At 46.9% G+C, this 20,752-nt stretch overlaps 1 protein-coding gene across 1 annotated transcript in view; it reads right to left on the bottom strand.

Annotated features, from left to right (window-relative positions):
• The window catches only part of Lmcd1 (LIM and cysteine rich domains 1), a 60,214-nt gene that overhangs the window by 16,099 nt on the left and 23,363 nt on the right, over positions 1-20,752 (bottom strand). Inside the window, exons 2-4 of the mRNA XM_015494955.2 lie at positions 15,741-15,829; positions 10,772-11,027; positions 2,267-2,599 (exon numbers count right to left, since the gene is read on the bottom strand). Of these exons, the coding sequence (XP_015350441.1) occupies positions 2,267-2,599; positions 10,772-11,027; positions 15,741-15,829 (678 nt within the window). The remainder of the gene's footprint in view (positions 1-2,266; positions 2,600-10,771; positions 11,028-15,740; positions 15,830-20,752) is intronic.

Genomic DNA, 20,752 nt, shown 5'->3' with positions numbered 1-20,752 from the left:
TTCCCTGCTTTTTCTCTTTTTGGTACTAGGGATTGAACCCAGGAGCACTTTACCATTGAACCACATCCCCAGCCCTTTTTCTTTTTCATTTTGAGACAGAGTCTCCCTAAGTTGCTGAGGCTGGCCTCCAACTTGTGATCCTCCTGCCTCAGCCTCCGGAGTCACTGGAATAATGAGCATGAACCACTGCACCTGGCAATTCCCTGCTTATTTTTCTAACTGTGGATCTGACATTCATTGTCTAGCAGTGTTATTTAAGCAATTCTGAAGTATCACACGTATTTTCTAACGTTAACTGTAGGCAAGGACTCGGAATCCCAGGCCACCTTTGCCCCAGTTCTACGCTGAACAAATGAGGGAGCTCACGCGATGGTAAGATCTGCTCTCAGATCAGCCTTTCTCTCCTGGGAATGGCAACTTGGAAGAGTCATGACAGCCTCAAAAAAGTTTCCTTCCCACATGGAATTCTCCGGAATTTATGCCTTAAGAACAGACAGCTATTCCGAGGGTGGACAGAGGGCAGAACTGGGGTGGGATGGGGAAAGACCAGTTTACAAAATGTGGTAACTGGAGCTAATTTTTTCTTAAAGGGCTTAGAACCTGTGTTTCTCTTGAGAAATGGGTCTTTAAATATCATGGCCAAATCTGTAGTGGAAGAGACAAATTTTGTTCTTTCATCTTAGAATTCTTGGCTACAGCATTCTGAGGCCACAGTTCTTGGATGGCAATCCTAGATCCTGCTAAGGACACAGAGGCTGGAGATGGAAGGCGCTCAGGGAAGACAGTGCCCTGCTTTCTCTGGTTCTAGCAATGGCATCATCTGGGTAGACATTTTGTTGGCTCACGGCTGTCAGTCTGTTCCCAGGGAAAAAGGCGATGAGGACCCTGTGAGTTGGAACTATTATCTCAAATAGGGAAGGATGAGGCCACAAGGCTGATGGGTGGAAAGAACTAAAAAGATGTGAGGGGCACTAGGGGCTGGACGTGAAATGAATGTCCATTAGCCCCATGTGGTCTCAGCTTGTCCTTTTGCCTCAGTTTCAGACAAATCAGGCTGGACGCACTTGTGGTGCATGCCTGTAGTCCCAGGGTTTGGGAGACTGAGGCAGGGGGATTGCAAGTTCAAAGCCAGCCTCAGCAAAAGTGAGGCACTAAGCAATTCAGTGAGACCCTGTCTCTCAATAAAATACAAAAAAGGGCTGAGATGCTGCTCAGTGGCCGAGTGCCCCTGAGTTCAATCCCCAGTACTCCATGCCCCGTAAAATACAGACAAATCTATGAGGTTTTCATCTCCTGAACACTGGGTTCTCCAAACATCTCCCAGTGCCTCACTTCCCAGTAGCACTTCTGCTCCTTGCTCTTAGAGAACACTTTCTAAAACAGAACTGGGCTCGTGTGCACTCTCTGACTGAAAATCTGCCTGTGACCCTTATGATCCATGGGTTTCTCCAACATGGGGACAGTGTCCTCTGTTCGTCTGTCTGACTCCCTGGGGCTTGGCAGATAATACAAGCTAACCAGAATTTGATTGACAGATAAATGGACAGCATGACTCCCCAGGAAGTTCCTACTTACTGACCTCCCCAGCCTCACGTCCCCCATTCCCCTTGCACGCCCTGCTGTGTCACATGAGAACAGGAGACTGCTTTTAATCCTCTGACTCATCTCTTGAACTGATGATTTTTTTTTTCACGTTAACCTCCTTAAGGGGGCACACATTGTCCCCTCAAAACCTCAAGACTTGGGTGGCTCCAAGCCTTCTCCAAGTTATTCTCTCTCTCTCTCTTTTTTTTTTTATACCAGGAATTGAACCCAGGGCGCTTTACCATGGAGCCACATCCCCAGCCCTTTTTTGTATATTATTTAGAGACAGGGGCTCGCTGAGTTGCTTAGGTCCTCGCTAAGTTGCTGAGGCTGGCTTTGAACTCGCGACCCTCCTGCCTCGGCCTCCTGAGCCGCTGGGATAACAGGCATGTGCCACTGAGCCCAGCTGGCTCCCAGTTATTCTTCAACACCAGCTTGTGCCTCACCCCCAAAAACGGTTAGATGCCCTTTCTTTAAGCTGTGGCCGTCACCTTCCCCTGGACTGTGACCTTGTATTATTTCCAGTGGGACAGCACCTGGGTCAGAGTAGATGAGCACGAACTACCTGCTAAATGAATGAAGGTACAAATGGTTGCATGAACAGTGTGGCACGAGGGGGCCCTGGCCCTGCAGCCCTGCGCCTTGGTCAATTCAGCCAGGCCAGAGACAAGGGGACACTCACGTATTCCACCTCCTTGGACGGGTCGCCCAGGCTGCCGTTGGTGGTGGGCGCGGCCTCTGTGCCCTCTGGCTTTTCCTGTTGCTTCCCCTCCTCCTTGGGCAAGCCGCCCTGGCCCGGGAGGGCCACTTCTCCCACACCCAGGGCCTCGCTCTTATACTGCTTGACAAATTCTTCCATCACTTTCAGCTCATTCTCCAAGAGTCCGCGGCAGCGAGAGGGGTCCTGGTCGTAGATGGGGAGCTGGTGCATGAGCTGGCGGCGGCGGTAGTAGGCACCCTCGGTGCCTGTCACCGGCTGCTTCTCCTTGGGGATGAGTTCCATATACTGTAGGCCCTGGGGGAGGGGGAGGAAGAGACAGTGTCACGTGGATGGGGCTCCAGCAGTCAGAGAAGCTATGTCAGAAGCCACCTAAAGTGCCAAATGCAGTGTCTTTCAGTGTTCTTGGTGACTAAGCATGCACAGTCTTTATGTTTTAATTTAATGTAGCTTTTTTTTTTTTTTTTCAAATGACAAAAGCAATACCTACCTGTCTGTCATCAACAGTTAGGAAACAGATGAAAGAATCGTATAAGAAACGTGCATCTTCTAGCTTGTGTGTCTAAGAAATATTGTGCATCTTACTGCTGGTGACATGGAACTGTGGAAGCCTGTCTGCCTCAGAGTTCACCAAGTTGTAACTTTGGGACGCCTGCTTTTACTAAATGCACGATGGATTGAGAGTTAGCATTGATACCTGGGTGTGGTGACGCATGCCCCCAACCCCAGGGACTTGGGAGGCTGAAAGCCTGAGGATTGCCAGCCCCAGTAACTTGAAGCCTAAACAACTTATTGAGACCCTGTCTCAAAATAAGAAAATAAATAAATAAAAAGGGCTGGGGATGTGGCTCAGTGGTTAAGCACCCCTAGGTTCAATCCCTGGTACCCACAAAGAAAAGAAGGAAGGAAGAAAGGGCAGAAGGAAGGAGGGAAGAATGCAAGTCCTCTATCAGTAGATTTCGGTTTTCTGATGATTACAATAGCCCATGTTCCCACTATGGGAGACAGAATAGCTCATTTATTTATTTTGTGGTGGTGGGGATGGAACCCAGGACCTCACACAGGATAGGCAATCACTCCACCACTGAGTTATCAGTCTCAGGAGCTGTCTCGTGTGTAGAAAGTGTTCTAGATCTTGCTCTTGGTGAGGGTGTGGTCATGTGAGAAAGAAAGCCTCCTTTGCCTCTATCAATTTATGCTCTGTCTGCTCACTATCTAGCCACTTCTCCACTGCTCATAGTAACTAGTAGCATTTTATTATTTATTCCTCCCAAATTGGAGCTGTAGCTTTCATTTTTGGATGGCCCTGGGAAGAGAAAGGAATCTGTGTCTACTCCTTTATATTCTCATCAGAATGGTCAAAAAAGACCATTTTGCTTTGTTCTCTGACTTGCAAGCAATGGTAAGAATTATGATCACAACTTTTGTTCCTGTCTTCAAGTTGCTGCTTGAAAGCCTGTTTTCTGGTATCACTGGATGGACAGTCGTCAACAGAGAAAACTCTGACAGTATAATAGTTACAGTCGTGCATTAATAACCGATCTCATGTAATCCATACCCACCCAGGACTGTCTTGTCACTCATCCCACGATTGATGTCCTTGCCTCTGCTCCTACTGGTGCCTTTCATAGAGAAAGGAAAATCCTTCTTTCCTCTTGCCCCTTCTTACACTCAGTACCATATGCTTTGGCCACTCCCTCTTCCTTAACCATTCCTGGTATGTTCGAGTTCACCCTCTAAGGGGACCGTCCACTCCCAAAGGCAGACAGTATCCTCTCTGTTTTAGTAGCAAGAGGGAAGATTCTAAAGATGGCCTGTCCTGAACCCAAATCCCAGTTCTAGGCATGCCTGCTGTGTGACTACAGCCACCTCACACCCTGTCTGTGCACAGGTTCCTCAATTGTAAAAATAAGGATCATAAAACCTAGGGTGGTTGAGGGGTTCGGTAACAGAGCATCTACACTTGGGTGCATTATTGATTTTCCCCTCCCTTTGCCTTCCTCTCTGTGTCTTTTCTATCTTTTTAAAGTCTATCACTGCAGTCAGAGGTACCAGGGACACCCTTCAAATTGCTTTTTCTCAAGAGACACACAGTGTTTGGGAACCATGTGAAAAAGTAAATGCAGATTCCCCAGCCAAGGCCTCAGTTTAGTAGGAAAGCTGTGGGGTTCGGGAATTTGCATGTTGGAAAACGTCTTCTTTCAAAATGGAGATTCCCTAGGAAGGAGTGTGAATTCTATTAACAGCCAGCAAGGTTCTAAATGAGCTTTCATTCTGTCCCAGGCTGCAGCCACAGATTCGTGTTCTTAATGAGACTAGTACAATCTAAGTAGGGGGTTCATTTCGGTTTGCTGGCTCTGCAGTATGGATCTTGTTTCTTTCAAAGAAGGATATTTTTTACTTCATTTACCTCAAGGGCAATGCTCCTAATTAAAGGGAATAAAAGGCAATCCAGTTTAAAATTGCTTTTCTTAGAAAAGTGTAATTAGATCATTATGGGCATAAGGTATTTCACGGTTTATTAATTTTAAAATATGCAAAGACACCTTCTCGGAGCAGAATCCACAACGTCTCAACTCAATAACACTTGCATATTGAAATGACTGGTATTTATCGGAATAATAAATATGTTAATGTGTTCACAGACAGTTGTCTGATTTAGCTTTGGTGTGTGTGTGTGTGTGTGTGTGTGTGTGTTTTAAATCTTTCCCTTGATGAATCCCAGGGATGAGATGCTGCAGGGAAGATAAAGGGGCAGAATATTTATCCTGGATGGTGCTTTCCCATTTCTGCACCTGGCCTTGAGTCTGACCCTCACCACCAGGTGGCCTGATTCCTGTCACACAGGTGAGAGCAGCCACATTGCTCCTCTGTGATCCTACCTGCCCATATCTCATCACCTGGGGCTGGACTCATTTCAGAATCTGAGGGAATCAACATGAAAATTCAACTAAAAATCCATCAAGAACAGTCCCCGATGTTGCCTGATTTTAGAGCGCAGGGACAGTATAGTTTGGATCTTCAGTGCCCTAGCATGGAGCTCTTGGGAGGTGGTGGAACCTTTAAGAGGCGGGGCCTAGTGGGAGGGGTTTAGGTTATTGGGGGCATGTCCTTGAAGGGGATTGTAGAAGGCTTGTCTCCTCCTTACTCTCTTGTGCCTCCTGGCCCAGGTGAGTTGAGTGGTTTTGTTTGCCAAGTTCTACCATAATGTCCTGCCCAAAGCGATCATGGACTAGAACCTCCAAAATCATGAGCCCAACAACCTTTTTGCCTGTATAAATTAATTATCTCAAGTGTCTGTTACAGTAACAGCAAGCTGACCAATACAAAGGGGGAAAGAATCTGGGAGTGAGGCAGGTATGAGTCCAGAGCCTGGCACTTGCCAGATTTCCTAATGAATGAATTCTGGAGAGGAACATTCTTAGAAGCAGAGAGGCAGGTGCTCTGGGTCTCTGTGGGAATCAGATGGAGGGTTGCTCACTCTTAGCCCTGAGGGCTCACAGTATACCAGTTAATCAATCCCAGGAGCATCTGTGTACTCCCAATTACTTTTCCAGGACACAGGAGACAACGAGGGCAGGGGACAAAGCCCTGGGGTGGGGGTGAGGGTGTCATTAACTCTGAGTTCACGTCAAGTCCTTCTGCTTTTCTCTGTGTCAAACTGAGTAAGTATCTAATCCTCTGGGCCTTAATTTCCCCATCTGCCAAGTTCAGGGTAAACTGCCTGATCATTAGAGTTCTGACCACTGTAAGAAGCCAGTGGCCTTTTCTCTGGATCTATCACAACAAAGAACAGCAACACTGCTGACTCAAATCCACAGCCTTGGGAAGGATCCAGTGGTAGATCATAATCTGTTTCAGGCACTTCCCAAGTGCTTTACATATGTTAACCCATTTAATTCTCAGGACAACCTTGGAGGAAGAGCTATTGCTACTCCTTGGGAAACTGGAGCTCAGAAAGGGTATGTAACCTTCCCAAAGCCACACAGCTAATATGTGACAGAGACAGTCTTGAAATCAGCAGCTTGGGTCTCATGCCCTTCTCTGCTATGCCACCTGGACCAGGATTGTCAATTTCCTGAATGTGTCTGTTTTCCTGACCTTTAAGGATACACACCCCACCAGGCTCAGCTTTATAAATAGACTGTGTTAGGAAGCCTGGAGCAGTGGCCCAGACAGCCAAACCATTTCTTGAATGTTGTACTCACAGTGTCTATTCACAGCTCTGCGCTGGCCCTGGGTGTCTGTAGCTGCAGATGGGTTCCTGGCTGGGGCCCGAAGAAAGGGAGGTTTCCTTCTCAGGGCCCAGTGTTCCTGGTGCAGCTCAAACCCCCAGCTGAGGGCTGGCTGTTTGTCTTTGCCTTGTCAAGGTCACGCATCTAACTGCCACTGGCCCTGCCTGGCTGGTCTGAGACTCCTACCCTCAGTACCATTCACACCCATGCAGACATTGCTAAGGGATCCTAGCTGAGGATCTCAGGATCTCCCTCCATACATCCCTTCAGGTAGTTACTGATTGGCATGGACTTGGGAAGGGGATGTTAGGGACAGAGCTTTGGGTCCCAGTAGCTGCCTGATGCTGCTCTGACACTGTAAGAGGATCTCTAGGAAGCTGACCTCATGGGCCCAAAATCTTTAGCAAGAGGTGTTTTCTCAGACCAGTTGGAAAGATTGCTTCAAGTTTAAATTTTTCCCAGGGACATGTGGTATCTGGTCCTCTGCAATCTGGTTGGGACATTTAGGGTGGAGAGTTGTCCAGAATCTCTCTGTGTAAGGGGACATATCAAAATGCAAAGAGGAAAGTGACAAGGGGCCCGATATTTCAGTTTGGGCAGTAGGTCACATCAGTCCTGGGTCTGGGTGTTCTGCCTGATTCTCCTGTTGTCAGCTAATGATGGTCACTGGGTTTCATGGCACATGTCAACCCCAGTCAATTCTGGCTACCTGGAACTCTGGTGTTAAGAAGGATCCCGAGGCTAGGTAGGACTCACTGGGGACCGTGCTCTCAATGGCCACGAATGTCTGCCACGGGTATGGGAGTAGAGGCGTGAAATCAGTGCCACCCTGACGTCGGCTCCTCACGAGCCTCTGTTTGCTCCTCTGTGAAATGGGTCTATAGCATCGTACTCAGCACAGGGGGATTGGTGGTTGGTCATGAGGTACATTTGCCAAATGTTCAGTAGAGGCTGGCTACCTTCACCTTCTCCCTCTTGCCTCTCCCCAAATCCTGTGAGCTTGTCAGACCCTCTCAAGTTCCTTTTGTTTCTTGAAAACCTTCCCTAAAAATGCTCACCCAGGGACTTGCTCCTTCCTGCCTCACCCCTCACCTGTGAGCTCTCCTCATGGTCCATTGAGGAAGCACCTGAGTTTGGGAGGCAGGGAGGCTGGAGCTCAAGGGTTGACTGTGTCATTTAAATCATGGGTGGGGCATTTGACTAGTTATCTCCTGAGCCTCTGTTACCACCTCATAGATGAGGGTCATGGCAGTACCTTCTACCAGAGCTGGGAAATTAGATGAGGTGGTATGCAGAAGGCTCTTAGCACAGAAACTGGCACAAAGTAAATCCTCAATAAACAAGAGCAGTTAGGCTTATTGTTTCCAGCTTCTGAGGCTGATGGATTTCTCTGGCCTGCCGTCTGGTTGGGAGGGCCGACAGACAGCAAGGTTCTGTTCCATTTCCAAAATGTAATCTGTCCCCATCACTTGGTAATTAGGGGGGGTGGGGAAAGTTGGAAGACGCAGCAGGAAGGGAGAATTGGCCAGTTTCAGACATGTGCCTTGCCCCGGCAGAGCAGAGGCCCGGCACACAGAGGGGCTCTTTATAGCCGTGTGGTTTTATGAGCTGGCATTAATCACCACCTCGACACGCCTAGCCCTGATTACACTGGGGCCGAGGCGTTCGGGGTTTTCACCAGCCAGTTCCTGACACCTACAGCCAGCTCTTTTATGAGCTGCTTGCTTAGTTTCCACTGACATGTTGGAGAGCCACTTGATACCTCACCTAGACCGGGAGCGGGAGTGGGCCCATGTTCCGAACCACCTGGCCTGGCCTGGTTCTGCTATTGCTCCAATGCCACCCTCTGGGTTTGGGGATCAGCCCCTGCCTAAGCCCCACAGACTTGCAAAGGCCAATGATCTATTCTTTGCTTCCTCACATGTAGGACAATTCCCACCTTGCAGGGGGGTGAACGGTGAGCTCATGAATGCTTAAGCATTCTTTTAAATCATGCTTCATGCTTTTCAAAGAGTGCAGTTAAAAAAAGAAAAAAGCAGGGGCTGGGGTTGTGGCCCACTGGTAGAGCGCTTGCCTAGCATGTGTGAGGCACTGGGTTCAGTCCCCGGCACCACATAAGAATAAACAAAATAAAGGTATTGTGTCCATCTACAACTAAAAAAATATTAAAAGAAAAAAAAAGCAACTTAGCTTCTCTTCACTCTAGGAAGACTCCTCCACCCTCCCCTGAGGGACAGAACTGTGCTTTTCAAACTCCTTTCGGTGAAGGATCATGGCGTGTTTGGTTTTTCTGCTCACTGTAGGATGATGTGTGGTCTCACTGCTTGTGATCAGAATGTGGCTCATGCTGCATGAGGCCCCATGGGGGTCACTGAGATGAGTTTTCCTGTGATCACTTGGATGTCAAGATGCTTTCAACACTTTCCACCATTTATTCTTAACTTCTGTACTGTTTTCATTGTGAACCCATCCTAAGGGGCTTTGGGAAATGGTTCTGGTCTATAGACCACACTTGGAGTATCTCTGGCTGGAGGGTGACCTTCCAACAATACACCTACCACGTACCCTGCTGCTGAGGTTTACACCTTGAATATCACCCAAAGACCTATATTAAAGGCTTCATCCCCAGAATCATGCTCTCAGGACTCATGGACCTTTAAGAGGAGGAGCCTGTTGGGAGGTCTTTAGGTAACTGGGGACATGCCTTGGAAGGGACTATGGGATCCTGGTCTCTTTTCTCTCTGGATCATGAGGTGAATGGTCTTGCGCTACTACACTGTCACCATGATCTGCAGGCTCCAAATCAAGAAGGTCAATCAATCAGGGACTCAAATCTGCAAAACTGTGAGCCAAAATTTAACCTTTTCTCTCTGTAACGTGATCATCTCAGGTATTTTGTTGTAGTGATGGAAAGCTGGCTAATACACCTGTACTGTGTTAGGTGTGGGCATATCCTAGTGTAACAGGATGCATGCCTTCAGGCACTTTGCCTTACTCCAGGGTAGAGAAGAGAGGCTAAACGAAGCACTGAGGGATGCACAAGATCATTGCAGCTTACAATATAAGCTTCTAAGGAAGTTGGCCCTGAGAATGGGCCACATCCACTGTAAATCGGGCATTTAGGGAAGGCCTGCTTGACCCCTGCTTGACTTGGGAAGAACTTGGCCATTCAAAGACCAGGGAAAGGACTTTTCAAGCAGAGGGAAAAGCAAGTGAGAAAAATAAGTTCTAGAACTGGAGAGAGGAAGTCACTGTGGAGGAGCCATGGAAGAAGCAGGCAGGGATAGAACTTGCAGGACTTCAAAGCCTCTTCTTTTCCTCCCAGAAAGATTTAAGAAAATGCCAGACTCTCACATCTCTCAAATTGTTGAGTCTTTTTTTTTTTTTTTAAGTACCAAGAATTGAACCCATGGGCACTTACCCACTGAGCCACATCCCCAGCCCTTTTTATTTTTTTATTTTGAGACAGGGTCTCACTAAGTTGCTGAGGCTGGCTCTGAACTTGCAATCCTGCCTCAGTTTCCTGAGCCCCTGGAATCACAGCCGTGCACCACCCCACCCAGCCTAGTGAACATTTTTGAATCTCATTCCTTTGTAGAAATCATCTAGCCTCTTGCTGTTCCCAGAGAGGTCTGGGGACCAGCAGCCTCAGCATCACCTGGGAGTTTGTCAGGACTGCAGAATCTCAGGAGGGGACCTGAACCTATTGGATGTATCTTCATGAGCTCCCCAGATGATGTATGTGGATGCGGACACTTGAGAAGCACCACTTGGGTGCTCTGGTTCTTGAAGGGGACTACGGGTTGAGTCCCCCGGAGAGTCATTTCCTAAGCTCCCACCTGATGAGGACTTCTTGCTTGTGGAGGGCATATCTCAGGCCACAGTGCTGTGAACACCTCACAGATAGAGATAAGCACTCAGAGAATTTTTAGATTTCCTGTTCAGAAGTAAAGAGCCCCAAATGGGACAATGAGTGCCCCTGGGTTACAGCTGGAAGGCCCTTCAGAGTTCATACGGATGCCTCTACCTATTACACGGATGAGGAAAACTGAGGCCCAGACAGCCTTGACTTCAACATGACATGGCGTAAGAACAGAGTCGGAGCCAAAGCTGGTCCTACCATTTGGCCACCTTGCCCTCTTGCCCCCTCATCTTTGAAATTCAGGAACCCTCAACACAGCTCCTATTTACAAGGGCAGGACAACCACCATTTGATTGGAAACAGCTGTCTTACCAGTTTCTGGGTGACTCCAGGGGGAGCCCACTCATAGGTGATGGTATCAAAAGTGGGATCTTTCCCGGTGGCGATGGGGTTGGTCATGATCATCCGGTTCCTCTTGTAAATCCGGATGCCGTCCCCACCTTTCACCCGGGCGGTGAGGGTGGAGTACTTGGAGTCCATCAGCAGGCGGCCAATTTTCCGATCGTCTTCCAGGTCGGAGCTTAGGCAGTGGTCCTCCTGACTGCATTTGCACGACTTGCATATTTTCCTGGGGAGTGGGGACAAGTGACATCAACCTCTGGGAAAGAGAAGCAGAGTCTCCCCCTGGCACAGCATCTACCCTTTTGAAAGCAAGCGCCAAGCTTAATAGTAGTACCTGGAAAAGGCTAGCAGCAGAGAAGCCATGACAGAAAGGCCTTTGGGACTTGGATTTGTGTTTGGGAAACACCCCTCTGTCAGTCTGTGGGAACGTGGGGTGTGAATGTTGTGAAGCTTTGCAGTCCAAATTTGCTGGTAGAAAGAGTAGCACCTTTTCCTCCTGGTGGTTGCCATGGCAAAGGCTAATTCATTCATTTGAGATGCTGTAAGGCTGAAGTCTGTGCATTCCTGGTCCCGAACCTGGCCCACAACTTGCTTTGTATAAATAAAGTTTTATTGGAATGCAGTTGTGATCATTCACTTGCATGTGACCTGAGGCTGATTTGGGGTTGGAATGGTAGACTCGAGTAGTTACAATTGTGATCACGTGGCCCCCGAAGCCTAAAATATTTACTATCTGAACCTTTATAAGAAAGTTTCTTAACCCCTCCTCTGGGGCTGTATCTCAGTGGCTTGCCTAGCCCATGTGAGGTACTGTGTTGTATCCTTAGCACCACATTAAAAAAAAAATGAAAACAAATAAAAAAGACATGCTATCCATCTACAACTATAAAAAAAATTTTCTTTTGAAAATGGTCTCCTATTATTCATGAGCCCCAGACCTCCAGCAACTTTCAAACTCTTCACACACACTGAAGTGACACTCCAATGGAAATTTTCTTTAAGAAATGTGATGACAGCCAGGTACGGTGGCTGATATCTGTAATCCCAGTGGCTTGGGAGGCTGAGGCAGGAGACCCTCAAGTTGGAGGCTAGATTCAGCTTCGAATTTACTGAAACCCTTAGCAACCTAGCAAGACGCTATCTCAAAATAAAAAATAAAAAGGGCTGGGGTTGTGACCCAATGGTAAAGCACCCCTGGGTTCAATCTTTAGTATCAAAACAACAAACCAACGTGTGCAAAGGAGGCTAATGGAGAGATGAGCTGAGAGACTCCCCCAGTTGGGAGACTGATGTTCTATTCACTGGGAAGACTTTGGCAGTAGTCTGGGAGAAGAAAAGGCATCTTGGGGAAGATTCAAATTGCCTTGAAAGTCTGACGCTTCTTTCTGACAATGAAAGAGTAGCTGCTTTGTGTCATGGTATAAAGGTTGAGAAATCCAGAGTTGCATAGTGTGAGGGCAAAGGTGCTCCCCTTCAATGTGCTGTGTCTCAGATGTTCTGATTTAAAAAAAAAAAAAATGCATGAGATTTAAGAGCTTGTTAAGCAAAGTGAGCAATGTCAAGACCAGCTGTGGGAGCTTTGCTGCAGTTGGGTCACAGCAAACCAGCCCCTGGGGCTCTCCTTTTTTATACCCAGCAAATTAATACGTTTGGTCATATATCACAAATTCCAATTGTGGGGCTGACGGAGGCTTGCTTGCTTGGATGGTCCACATCAGTAGTTCCCCAACCAAGATCAGTTCTGTTCCCCAGGGGCCATGTAGCCATGGCTGGAGACATTTGTGACCGTCATAATGAGGAACAAAGGGTGCTATTTTCATCTAGCAGGCAGGAGCCCTAGATGCTGCAAAACCTCCTACAGTACGTAGCATGATCTCCAACGACAAGGAATTATCAGGCTTAAATTGGCAATAGGGCTAGGGTTGGGAAGGCTTTATTTAATTGCAATCTTTAAGGAGTTTGAGGACAGAAAGGAAGAGAAAAGTATATGGAAAAAACTGAAAGTAGGATGGGGTTGGGCTATGACCAAGTTGCATGAGACCTGGGATAGTTTTGCTGGCCCCAGCCAGCTCTCCCGGGTGTGACTGGGTTGCACCTGGATAAGGGCTCAGTGCTAGGTGGTTATGAGCTTGGAGAAGTGTGGGTTAGAGAAGGTCAAACATCTTTCTTTGTGAAAGGCTACTGCTCCCTGTCTTTAATATACCACTATGCAGGGTGGCATTTTTGATGCTGTTTGAGAAGCTTGCAGCCCAAGTTCACATTCAGCAGGCTGCAATGTGAGAAATGCTAAAACCATCCATTTCAAGGCTTCCTTCCAGCAGTACAAAAGGGAAATGACCCTAAGGGTGCTGCAGGACAAACAAGACAAGTCTTTCCTTTTGGGTCTCTTAAGAAGGGTTTGCTTGTTGTACAGAATAGGGAATGTTGGTTTTTTTTTCTTTTTGTATGTTTGGTTGGTTTTTTTGGTACTGAGGATTTAAGCCAGAGGTACTTTACCACTGAGCCACATCCCCAATCCTTTTTATTTTGAGACAGGGTCTCACTAAGTTGTTTAGGGCCTCGCTAAGTTGCTGAAGCTGGCCTTGAACTTGGGATCCTCCTGCTTCAGCCTCCGAGCCACTGGGATTACAGGTGTGTGTGTGACCATTTCCAGCAGGGAAATTTTATTCATGATCCATATTATACTCTTCCCTCTCCCTTGGAGGAGCTGGGCCGAGACTAATTCTCTAAGAGTGCAGGTGATGGCTAGCACTAGAGCTTTACATGTGACAGTGAAAGCAACGGAATTGGGAGGGATAAGAGGAGGAAAAAGGGAGTAAAGGAAAGCCCAGGGTGGAGGGACATGGAGAAGCCTGGATACCAAGTCCTCCATGTCCTCTGTGACCCTCTTTTCCTCCCCACATCTTCCCTCCATGAAACTGGAAGAGGAAACTGCCCTTTGCTGTTTTGTTTAAGGTAGAATCCCAAGATGCAAAACTGTTTCAAGTGGAAAATGTTAACAAATCTGAGACATTCTTTGAGACTGTGTCCACCTTATTTCTCCTTTTCTTCATGCTCTTCACGTTACCAGGCAGGTTGCTGGGATTTTATCGATGGGGAAGACACTCCTCCCACCCCCACTCTTGGTCTTTGCAGCCACCCAGACTGTAAGGGACACAGACACATCCCCAAAGAACCTCGGTAGCGTTCGAATTCTGCAATCTTCATCCATCACCCGGCATTGAATCTATCCTGCAGTGACCAGCCAAGAGGCTTCCCTTCTAACCAGGCTGACTGCAACCTGAGCTATTGAAATGTCTTTCAGATAACTGACAACATGAAAATGTTTGACAGCGTCTCCCAATTAAGGTCGTATGATATCACTACTTCAATATGGGTGGAATTCAGGTGCCTACTAAGGTGGTAGCAACCAATAGATATTGATATTCAGGACCCACAAGATGCTATCCGTATGTTTCAAAGACAGATTTACTTGATGTCCGAATCGTTTCCAGGATAAAGAGGCCACAGATTTAAACAATAGACTTCTTCCAGCCATGAGGAACAGAGTCAAGAACTATTCTTCTTGCATAAACCATTGGAAGAGCCGATGAAATGCATTAAAAGACTGTTTTTAGATGGTAGGTAACAGGCCGCTCAGGACGAATCCCTGAGATGAGGGAAGGCAGGATTCAATTCACTTTCTGGCTGTAATTTGGGGAACATTCTCCATCTATTCCAAGAACTGTACAAAGAGACTTCCTAGCCTTCTTCACGGAGCTAAAAGTACTGAACCTTGTCCGAGACCCTGAGGAAAGAAGCTTTGGTACCAGTAGTGTTGAAATGATATGTAAGCTGATTTTTTCTCAAGATCAGGAAGAGCCCAAATGGCCAAAATGGAAATGCAGGGCTCTGTCCCTCCTGGGATGTTTTAGTTGTAGGAGGAAATTTTTCAAGGAATGTGAGCCAGGATGAGATGACCTTGAAGACCTTTTCCATCAGAAGACCTAGAGGGCTCTCCAGGAATGTAGTCCACAGATGGCCTCCTGGTTTGAAAGCTCCCAGTCCACCATATTGAAGACCTGAATTCAAATCCTGCCATTTAGTTCCTGTCTCCCCATCCCCCACCACAGGATCCTGATCTGCCGAATGGAGAGAATAACATCTGCCGCTCAGGGTTATTTCAACTGGGAAGATTTCACTCAGCTCATCTCAACAGCCTCTTTGAGGAAACACCTTGCAAATCCTCCACTCAGTGTCCAAGGTGACACAATGGCTTTGATCACAGAAGCTCCTTGCTTGCTGCTGTCTTTCACAGAGCTTAGCCTCCCTCTCTCAGGGCTGCAGGCGGTCACACAGGCTGCGCCCTGCACAACTCCATCCCTATAGATACTGAAATGAATACCACTGGGGCCTTCTGCAATATGGCAGCCTCACCCGTGTTGTCAGAGTCTTTGGTGAAAAGAAAGAAAAAACTCTGCAAACCCAGCTGGATCCTGTGGGTCCTCCTGCACACATGTGAATACCAGGTCCTGGTTTTGAAGTTCTGTGGGCAGAATGGCTTTTACTTCCTGGAGGGGGGCACTCATAGACCCAAACTTACCAACCAGAATGATGGTGTAGTGGAGTCAGTGAGATTAATCCCCTCCACCAAGCCCCAGGGCAGGCAGCCCTACCCCCTAAGTCTCCCCTGGCCCCATCTTCCCAGATCAATCCTTGCTGGGCTGGGCTCGGTGGCCTCACCCCTTGAAACAGTTTAAGAAGCACTAAGCTCCCCCTTCAGATCTTTGTTCCCCAAGGCTTTTTTCTTGTTCCTGAATTGCGACAGGCAGGAGCGCCTTCCCTCCCCAGCCATCCCTCCCCAACAAGCAGTGCACCCTAAGCTGTCCCAGCAGAGAACCACCAGAAAGGACAGCCAAGAAGTGAAGGCAGGCAGGGTCCCCCCAACAAAATCTGTTACCTCCATGAATGTGGCTCGAAGCCTGAACACATCCCCTTACATCTCAGACAAGTCACGCTTCGTGCCGCCTGCTGCTGGCCCAGGGACATCTGGAAAAGGAGAGAGAAAAGAGGGTGTTTTCCTCCCAGACATCTTGGACTGGGGATGCTTGACCTCTGAAAGTCTTGGCATGCCAGCAAAAGGACTGAACGGGGTGCAGAGGACACCAGATCAATAAGCCATCACTAGCTGTTTACCAGGGAGAGGGAAGACCAGCTGGGAACGGGGCCACAGTGCAGGCAAGTGTGAAGGGTGGGGCTCTTCCCAAGAAAATTGCAACTGGTGCTCATTCCCAGGCTCCGGGACAGTCCCCGAACACCAAGCCTGGCCGGAAAGGCTGTGCCGTGAGTGACCATCTGCTGCTCACCCACCCGCCCACTCCTTGATCCACTTGTCACCGGAATGACATCTTCCCACTCAGTGCCTCCTCTTCCCCATTTACTTCTGATTTATCAACAGAACTGATTAAACCAGAGCTACAGGCCTGAGTATACATGCTGCCAAATGTTTATGGCTTAGAGCAAACCTTAAGTATTTTGTTAACACACTGAAAAATCTCCTGAGCATTTACCATAAAAATCTCCTTTGGAAGGAGAACAATGCACACCACAGGTTTGATCAAAGTGCGTTTGGCTGCTGCTGCTGCTGCTGCTAGGTTTGGACCTGAATGGGGATCTTAAACAAGCAACCCAGGAGCTTGCTAAAAAATGGCAGACCTGCATGTGCTGCCCCATCTCCTTTGCATCACAAACTGTGTTTTAAATGACTTCCCAGATATTTTTGCATTTTAAAATTGGAGAAGTAATGGGTTAAGGTGTTACTGCCCTCTGAAAAAAGTTGTCTAACTCTCCACAGGCGGGGAGGTCCTGCCATTTATTGAGCATCTACTGTGTACCAGGTGCAGGAGATATAACGTAAGTTTCAGGGGTGCCCTAGAGCAACTCATAGTCTAGGGGGAAGCGAAGAGGGAAACATACTTGTCACCTGGTTTTGGAAGCCCTGAGGAGGAGGAAGGGAGGCTTCTCCTCTTGCAAGCTACAGGCTTCAAAGTCTGAAATACCAGAATGCAAATCTAGCTTTTGGGTTGCATGTAGCTTATTGGTTGCACAGTATTGGAAAAACTGAGCCTCAGTTTCTTTACCTATCCAATGGGCATAGAGATAATATACATTAAATACCAGATCATATTAGGCACGAGAAATGGTAACCACTATTAGTTTGCACATAGACTTCAGAAGTGCAGAGAAAGGTATCAATAAATCCATACAGGGAGGATCAGGGAGGCTTCTTGACGTGACTTTGGATTTGGTCTATGCAAATGAACAGGCAGAAGAGGAGACCAGAAGATGCCCAGCAGAGGGCAGAGAACAGGCAAGGGACAAACAGTAGCAAAAAGGTGCAGTGGGCGGGGTATGACGATCTGAGCATGCTCTTTGCAACACTACTTTATTGGGTTTGCTTTGAAAGGGATAAAAAGCAAGCTGTGAAATTCATGAAGCCTTCCTTATGGTCAGTGCTAGAATCCAGAGAGAGAGATGTAAGAACTGTTACCCTTCACAGTACTTCTTTTCTGCACCCTAAGATTCCCCATGATAATGCCAAGCTGGACACCCCTACTGGCTATCTGCTGATTGTGCCATGTATCATGCTGCACTCTTCTGTTGTGCACATTCAGGCTTTAGGGAGCAAGAGCCAGACTGCACGTGTTTGGAATGGAGTGTGTTCATCCTTGTCTCAGTAATAGATCCACATTAAACATGAGAATTAATAACTTTAAAAAGCTGGGCACAGTGGTGCACACCTGTAATCCTAGCAACTCTGGAGGCTGAGGCAGAAGGATCACAAGTTTGAGGCCAGCCTCAGCAATTTAGTGAGGCCTGAAGCAACATAGTGAGGCCCTGTCTCAAAATAAAAAATAAAAAGGGGCTGTGGATATGGCTCAGTGTAGAGTACTCCTGGAGTTCATCTCCAGTACAAAAAAACAAACAAACAAACAAAAAAAACAAAAACAAAAAACAACCCACTAACTCCTCATTGCCCTGAGTCGGGGAGCCTCCAGTCATAGGCAGAATTTTACTCCCTAAGGGCTGGGGTTGTGGCCCATGGTAGAGCACTTGCCTAGAATGTGTGAGGTACCACATAAAAATAAATAAAATAAAGGCATTGTGTCCATCCACTGTGAAAATACAAGAGTCTGGTTTTCTAAAGCCTTTGGAATCTAGTGTTATGAGCTTCCACCTCTTCTTCTTGGCACCTTGAATTCTACTCATTGAAATGCATAGATCTTTCTACACTTAATCCTTGAGAGATTCCAAAGTTACTTTGGGAATTACCTCATTTACAAATAGGGCTTCATAACAGAAGAGACCTGGAAGCATTTTGTGCCGCCCAGCCCCTGGCTTGCCTGAGCACAGTTGTTGTTCTAAGAGGAGGCACTGAGCCGTCCTCCTAGGAGGGGATCGGTCCTGATGCTTGGCCTGGATTGCTGCCCTCCGCTGCCTCAGGGTTTGATTGAGCAAGAGTGAGGCAAGGAGGGTGGTACTGCAGGCCCTCAGCCCGTGATGCAGGGCACCAGCCTCCAGGGCCGGCACTGGCATTTATTAGCTCTGCAACTGAAGGCAAGGCACATCTTGGCCCAAACTAGAACTTCATAAAAATGAGAAAACTGGCCTGGTTCGGAGTTGCCTAATTCTATTCTGCAGGGATGCTCATCTCTAATCCATTGACTTATCTATTATTTTTAGTATGCAATTTTATGACGTTTTTCTGTATTTTTATTGGAGCATGACTGTTGTACATCATGTTGGGATTTGTTGTTACATAGCCGTACAGGCATACAATCTCACAATATAATTTGGCTAACATCATTCCCCGGTATTTCCCTTTTTCTCTCCCCTTGGTCCTTTCCTCCACTGATTTCCCTTTGAGTTTCATGAGATTCTCCTCAACTTCCTTTTCCTATTTCTTCTCTAGCTTCTGCATAGGAGAGAAAGCATATGACCCTTGACCTTCTGAGTTTGGCTTATTTCACTTAACATAATGTTGTCAAGTTCAATCCATTTTCCTGCAAATGATATACTTTTATTTTTTGTTATGGATGACTAAAATTCTGTGGTATATCTATATCACATTTTCTTTAACCATTCATTCATTGATGGACGTCTAGGCTGGTCCTACAGTTTGGCTGTTGTGAATTGTGCTGCTATAAACATGGGTGTGTGCGTGCATCACTGTTGTCCGATGACTTTAATTCTTCAAGATAAATACTGAGGAGTGGTAGAGCTGGGTCCTGTGGTGGTTGCATGCCTAGTCTTTTGAGGAACCTCCATACTAATGTCCATAGCAGTTGTACTCATTTACAATCCCACCAACAGTGTAAAAGTGTTTCTTTTTCTCCCTGGCAGGATGCTTAGTTTGTGAGATGTTACAAAGTGGTTCCTGGTTGCAGATGGGAAGGAGGATTACACCAGCAAATAAAAGTGGCAGCACTAGCTGAGCAATGGCTTCCCAACCTTTGGAGTGCCAGCCTGTGCTTCTAGAAGCAAGGAGAGAGGTGGAGAGCAGGCAGCTGTTTCAAGTGGGCAGACCTAGGCTCTGGTACCAGGTTGCTCAGGGTTTCTGCTCTGGCTGAGCCAGTGACTAGACTTGGTGATTCTCTGTGTTCTCACTGTGTCATGAGGGTGACAGGAACCCAGCCTTCCTTTGAAGGTTACATGAAGGAAAGGACTTAGCACATACTTATTATGCACTTGGTATTTATTGTTGCTGTTGTTACTGCTTGTGAAAAATGGTTTGAGAGACCTTGAACTTGATGTTCTCAAAGCCTCCTCCCCACCCCAGCTTTATATTTTTTAAATAATTTTTTTTAGTTGTGGATAGACACAATACCTTTATTTTATTAATTTTATGTGGTGCTGAGGGTCGAACTCAGTGCCTCATACGTACTGGGGCAAGCGTTCTACCACTGAGCCACAACCCCAGCCCCAGTTTAGTTTTCCAGGGAACTTCAGAGGAAGTAGTTTTCTAACTGCACACTCCAGTTAGACAATATTTTACTATTTTTCCCCCTGTATATAAGTTTTGCATCTCTGGCTAGATTTTTATGAAAGAAAAAAAAAAAAAGGCTTGCACACATTCTGTAATTTGCAATTACTTCATTAACAAAGCTGTCTCTAGCCTTTGTCCCAGTAGTGATGTACTACTCATCCACCTGAATAAAATCAGTATGACAAGTCCCCCAAACACCAAGAAAGCTCAATGGAGCCAGGCAAGTGACAGTCAGGAGATCCAGCCTATTTGGGCCAGATCCTTAAACTAAATGTGGGTATAGGAAGCAGAAAGTTGGTTCTAGCATACATCCTGCTAATGGGACAGCTTCCATGCCAATAGAAGTCTGTAGGAGAGAAAAATAAATGGCCTTACAAGGAGAAATAGATTGGGCCATCAAGCCACACTTGCAGCTAGTTTGGGGTTGTTTAACACAATAAATAGTCATTTATTCATTGCATGCCATTTATCCAAGAGTCAGACAGGCCCAACTGTGTTCAGTGAAGAGAAAAATGATGATCTTATTTATTGAGGAAGGGAAAAAATCAGCCAGAAGTAGTATTCCAAGCAAGACCCTCTGTTAGTGGCTTTCTCTGATGTGGACTCTATGTTTCTTGCCAGAGAGCAGACACGGGGGCCCCCCCAGCATCTCCCAGTAGTTGACTGAGATGAGATTAAAAGAAACCATTAATTCTTGAGTGTGGTGATGTACACCTTTAATCCTAGTGACCGGGGAGGCTGAGGGAGGAGGATCACAAGTTCAAGGCCAGCCTCAGCAACTTAGCAAGGCCCTAAACAAATCAGCGAGACCCTGTCTCAGAGTAAAAAAAAAAAAAAAAAAACCCGAAAAAAAATCATTAAAAAACCCAAAAGGACTAAGGAAATAATAAGCTCCGTGGTTAAATGCCTCTGGGTTCAATAACTTA

Source organism: Marmota marmota, unplaced genomic scaffold (genome assembly GCF_001458135.2).
Source record: "Marmota marmota marmota unplaced genomic scaffold, marMar, whole genome shotgun sequence".
Taxonomy (NCBI): domain Eukaryota; kingdom Metazoa; phylum Chordata; class Mammalia; order Rodentia; family Sciuridae; genus Marmota; species Marmota marmota.
This window is presented reverse-complemented; position numbering and strand designations above follow the sequence as displayed.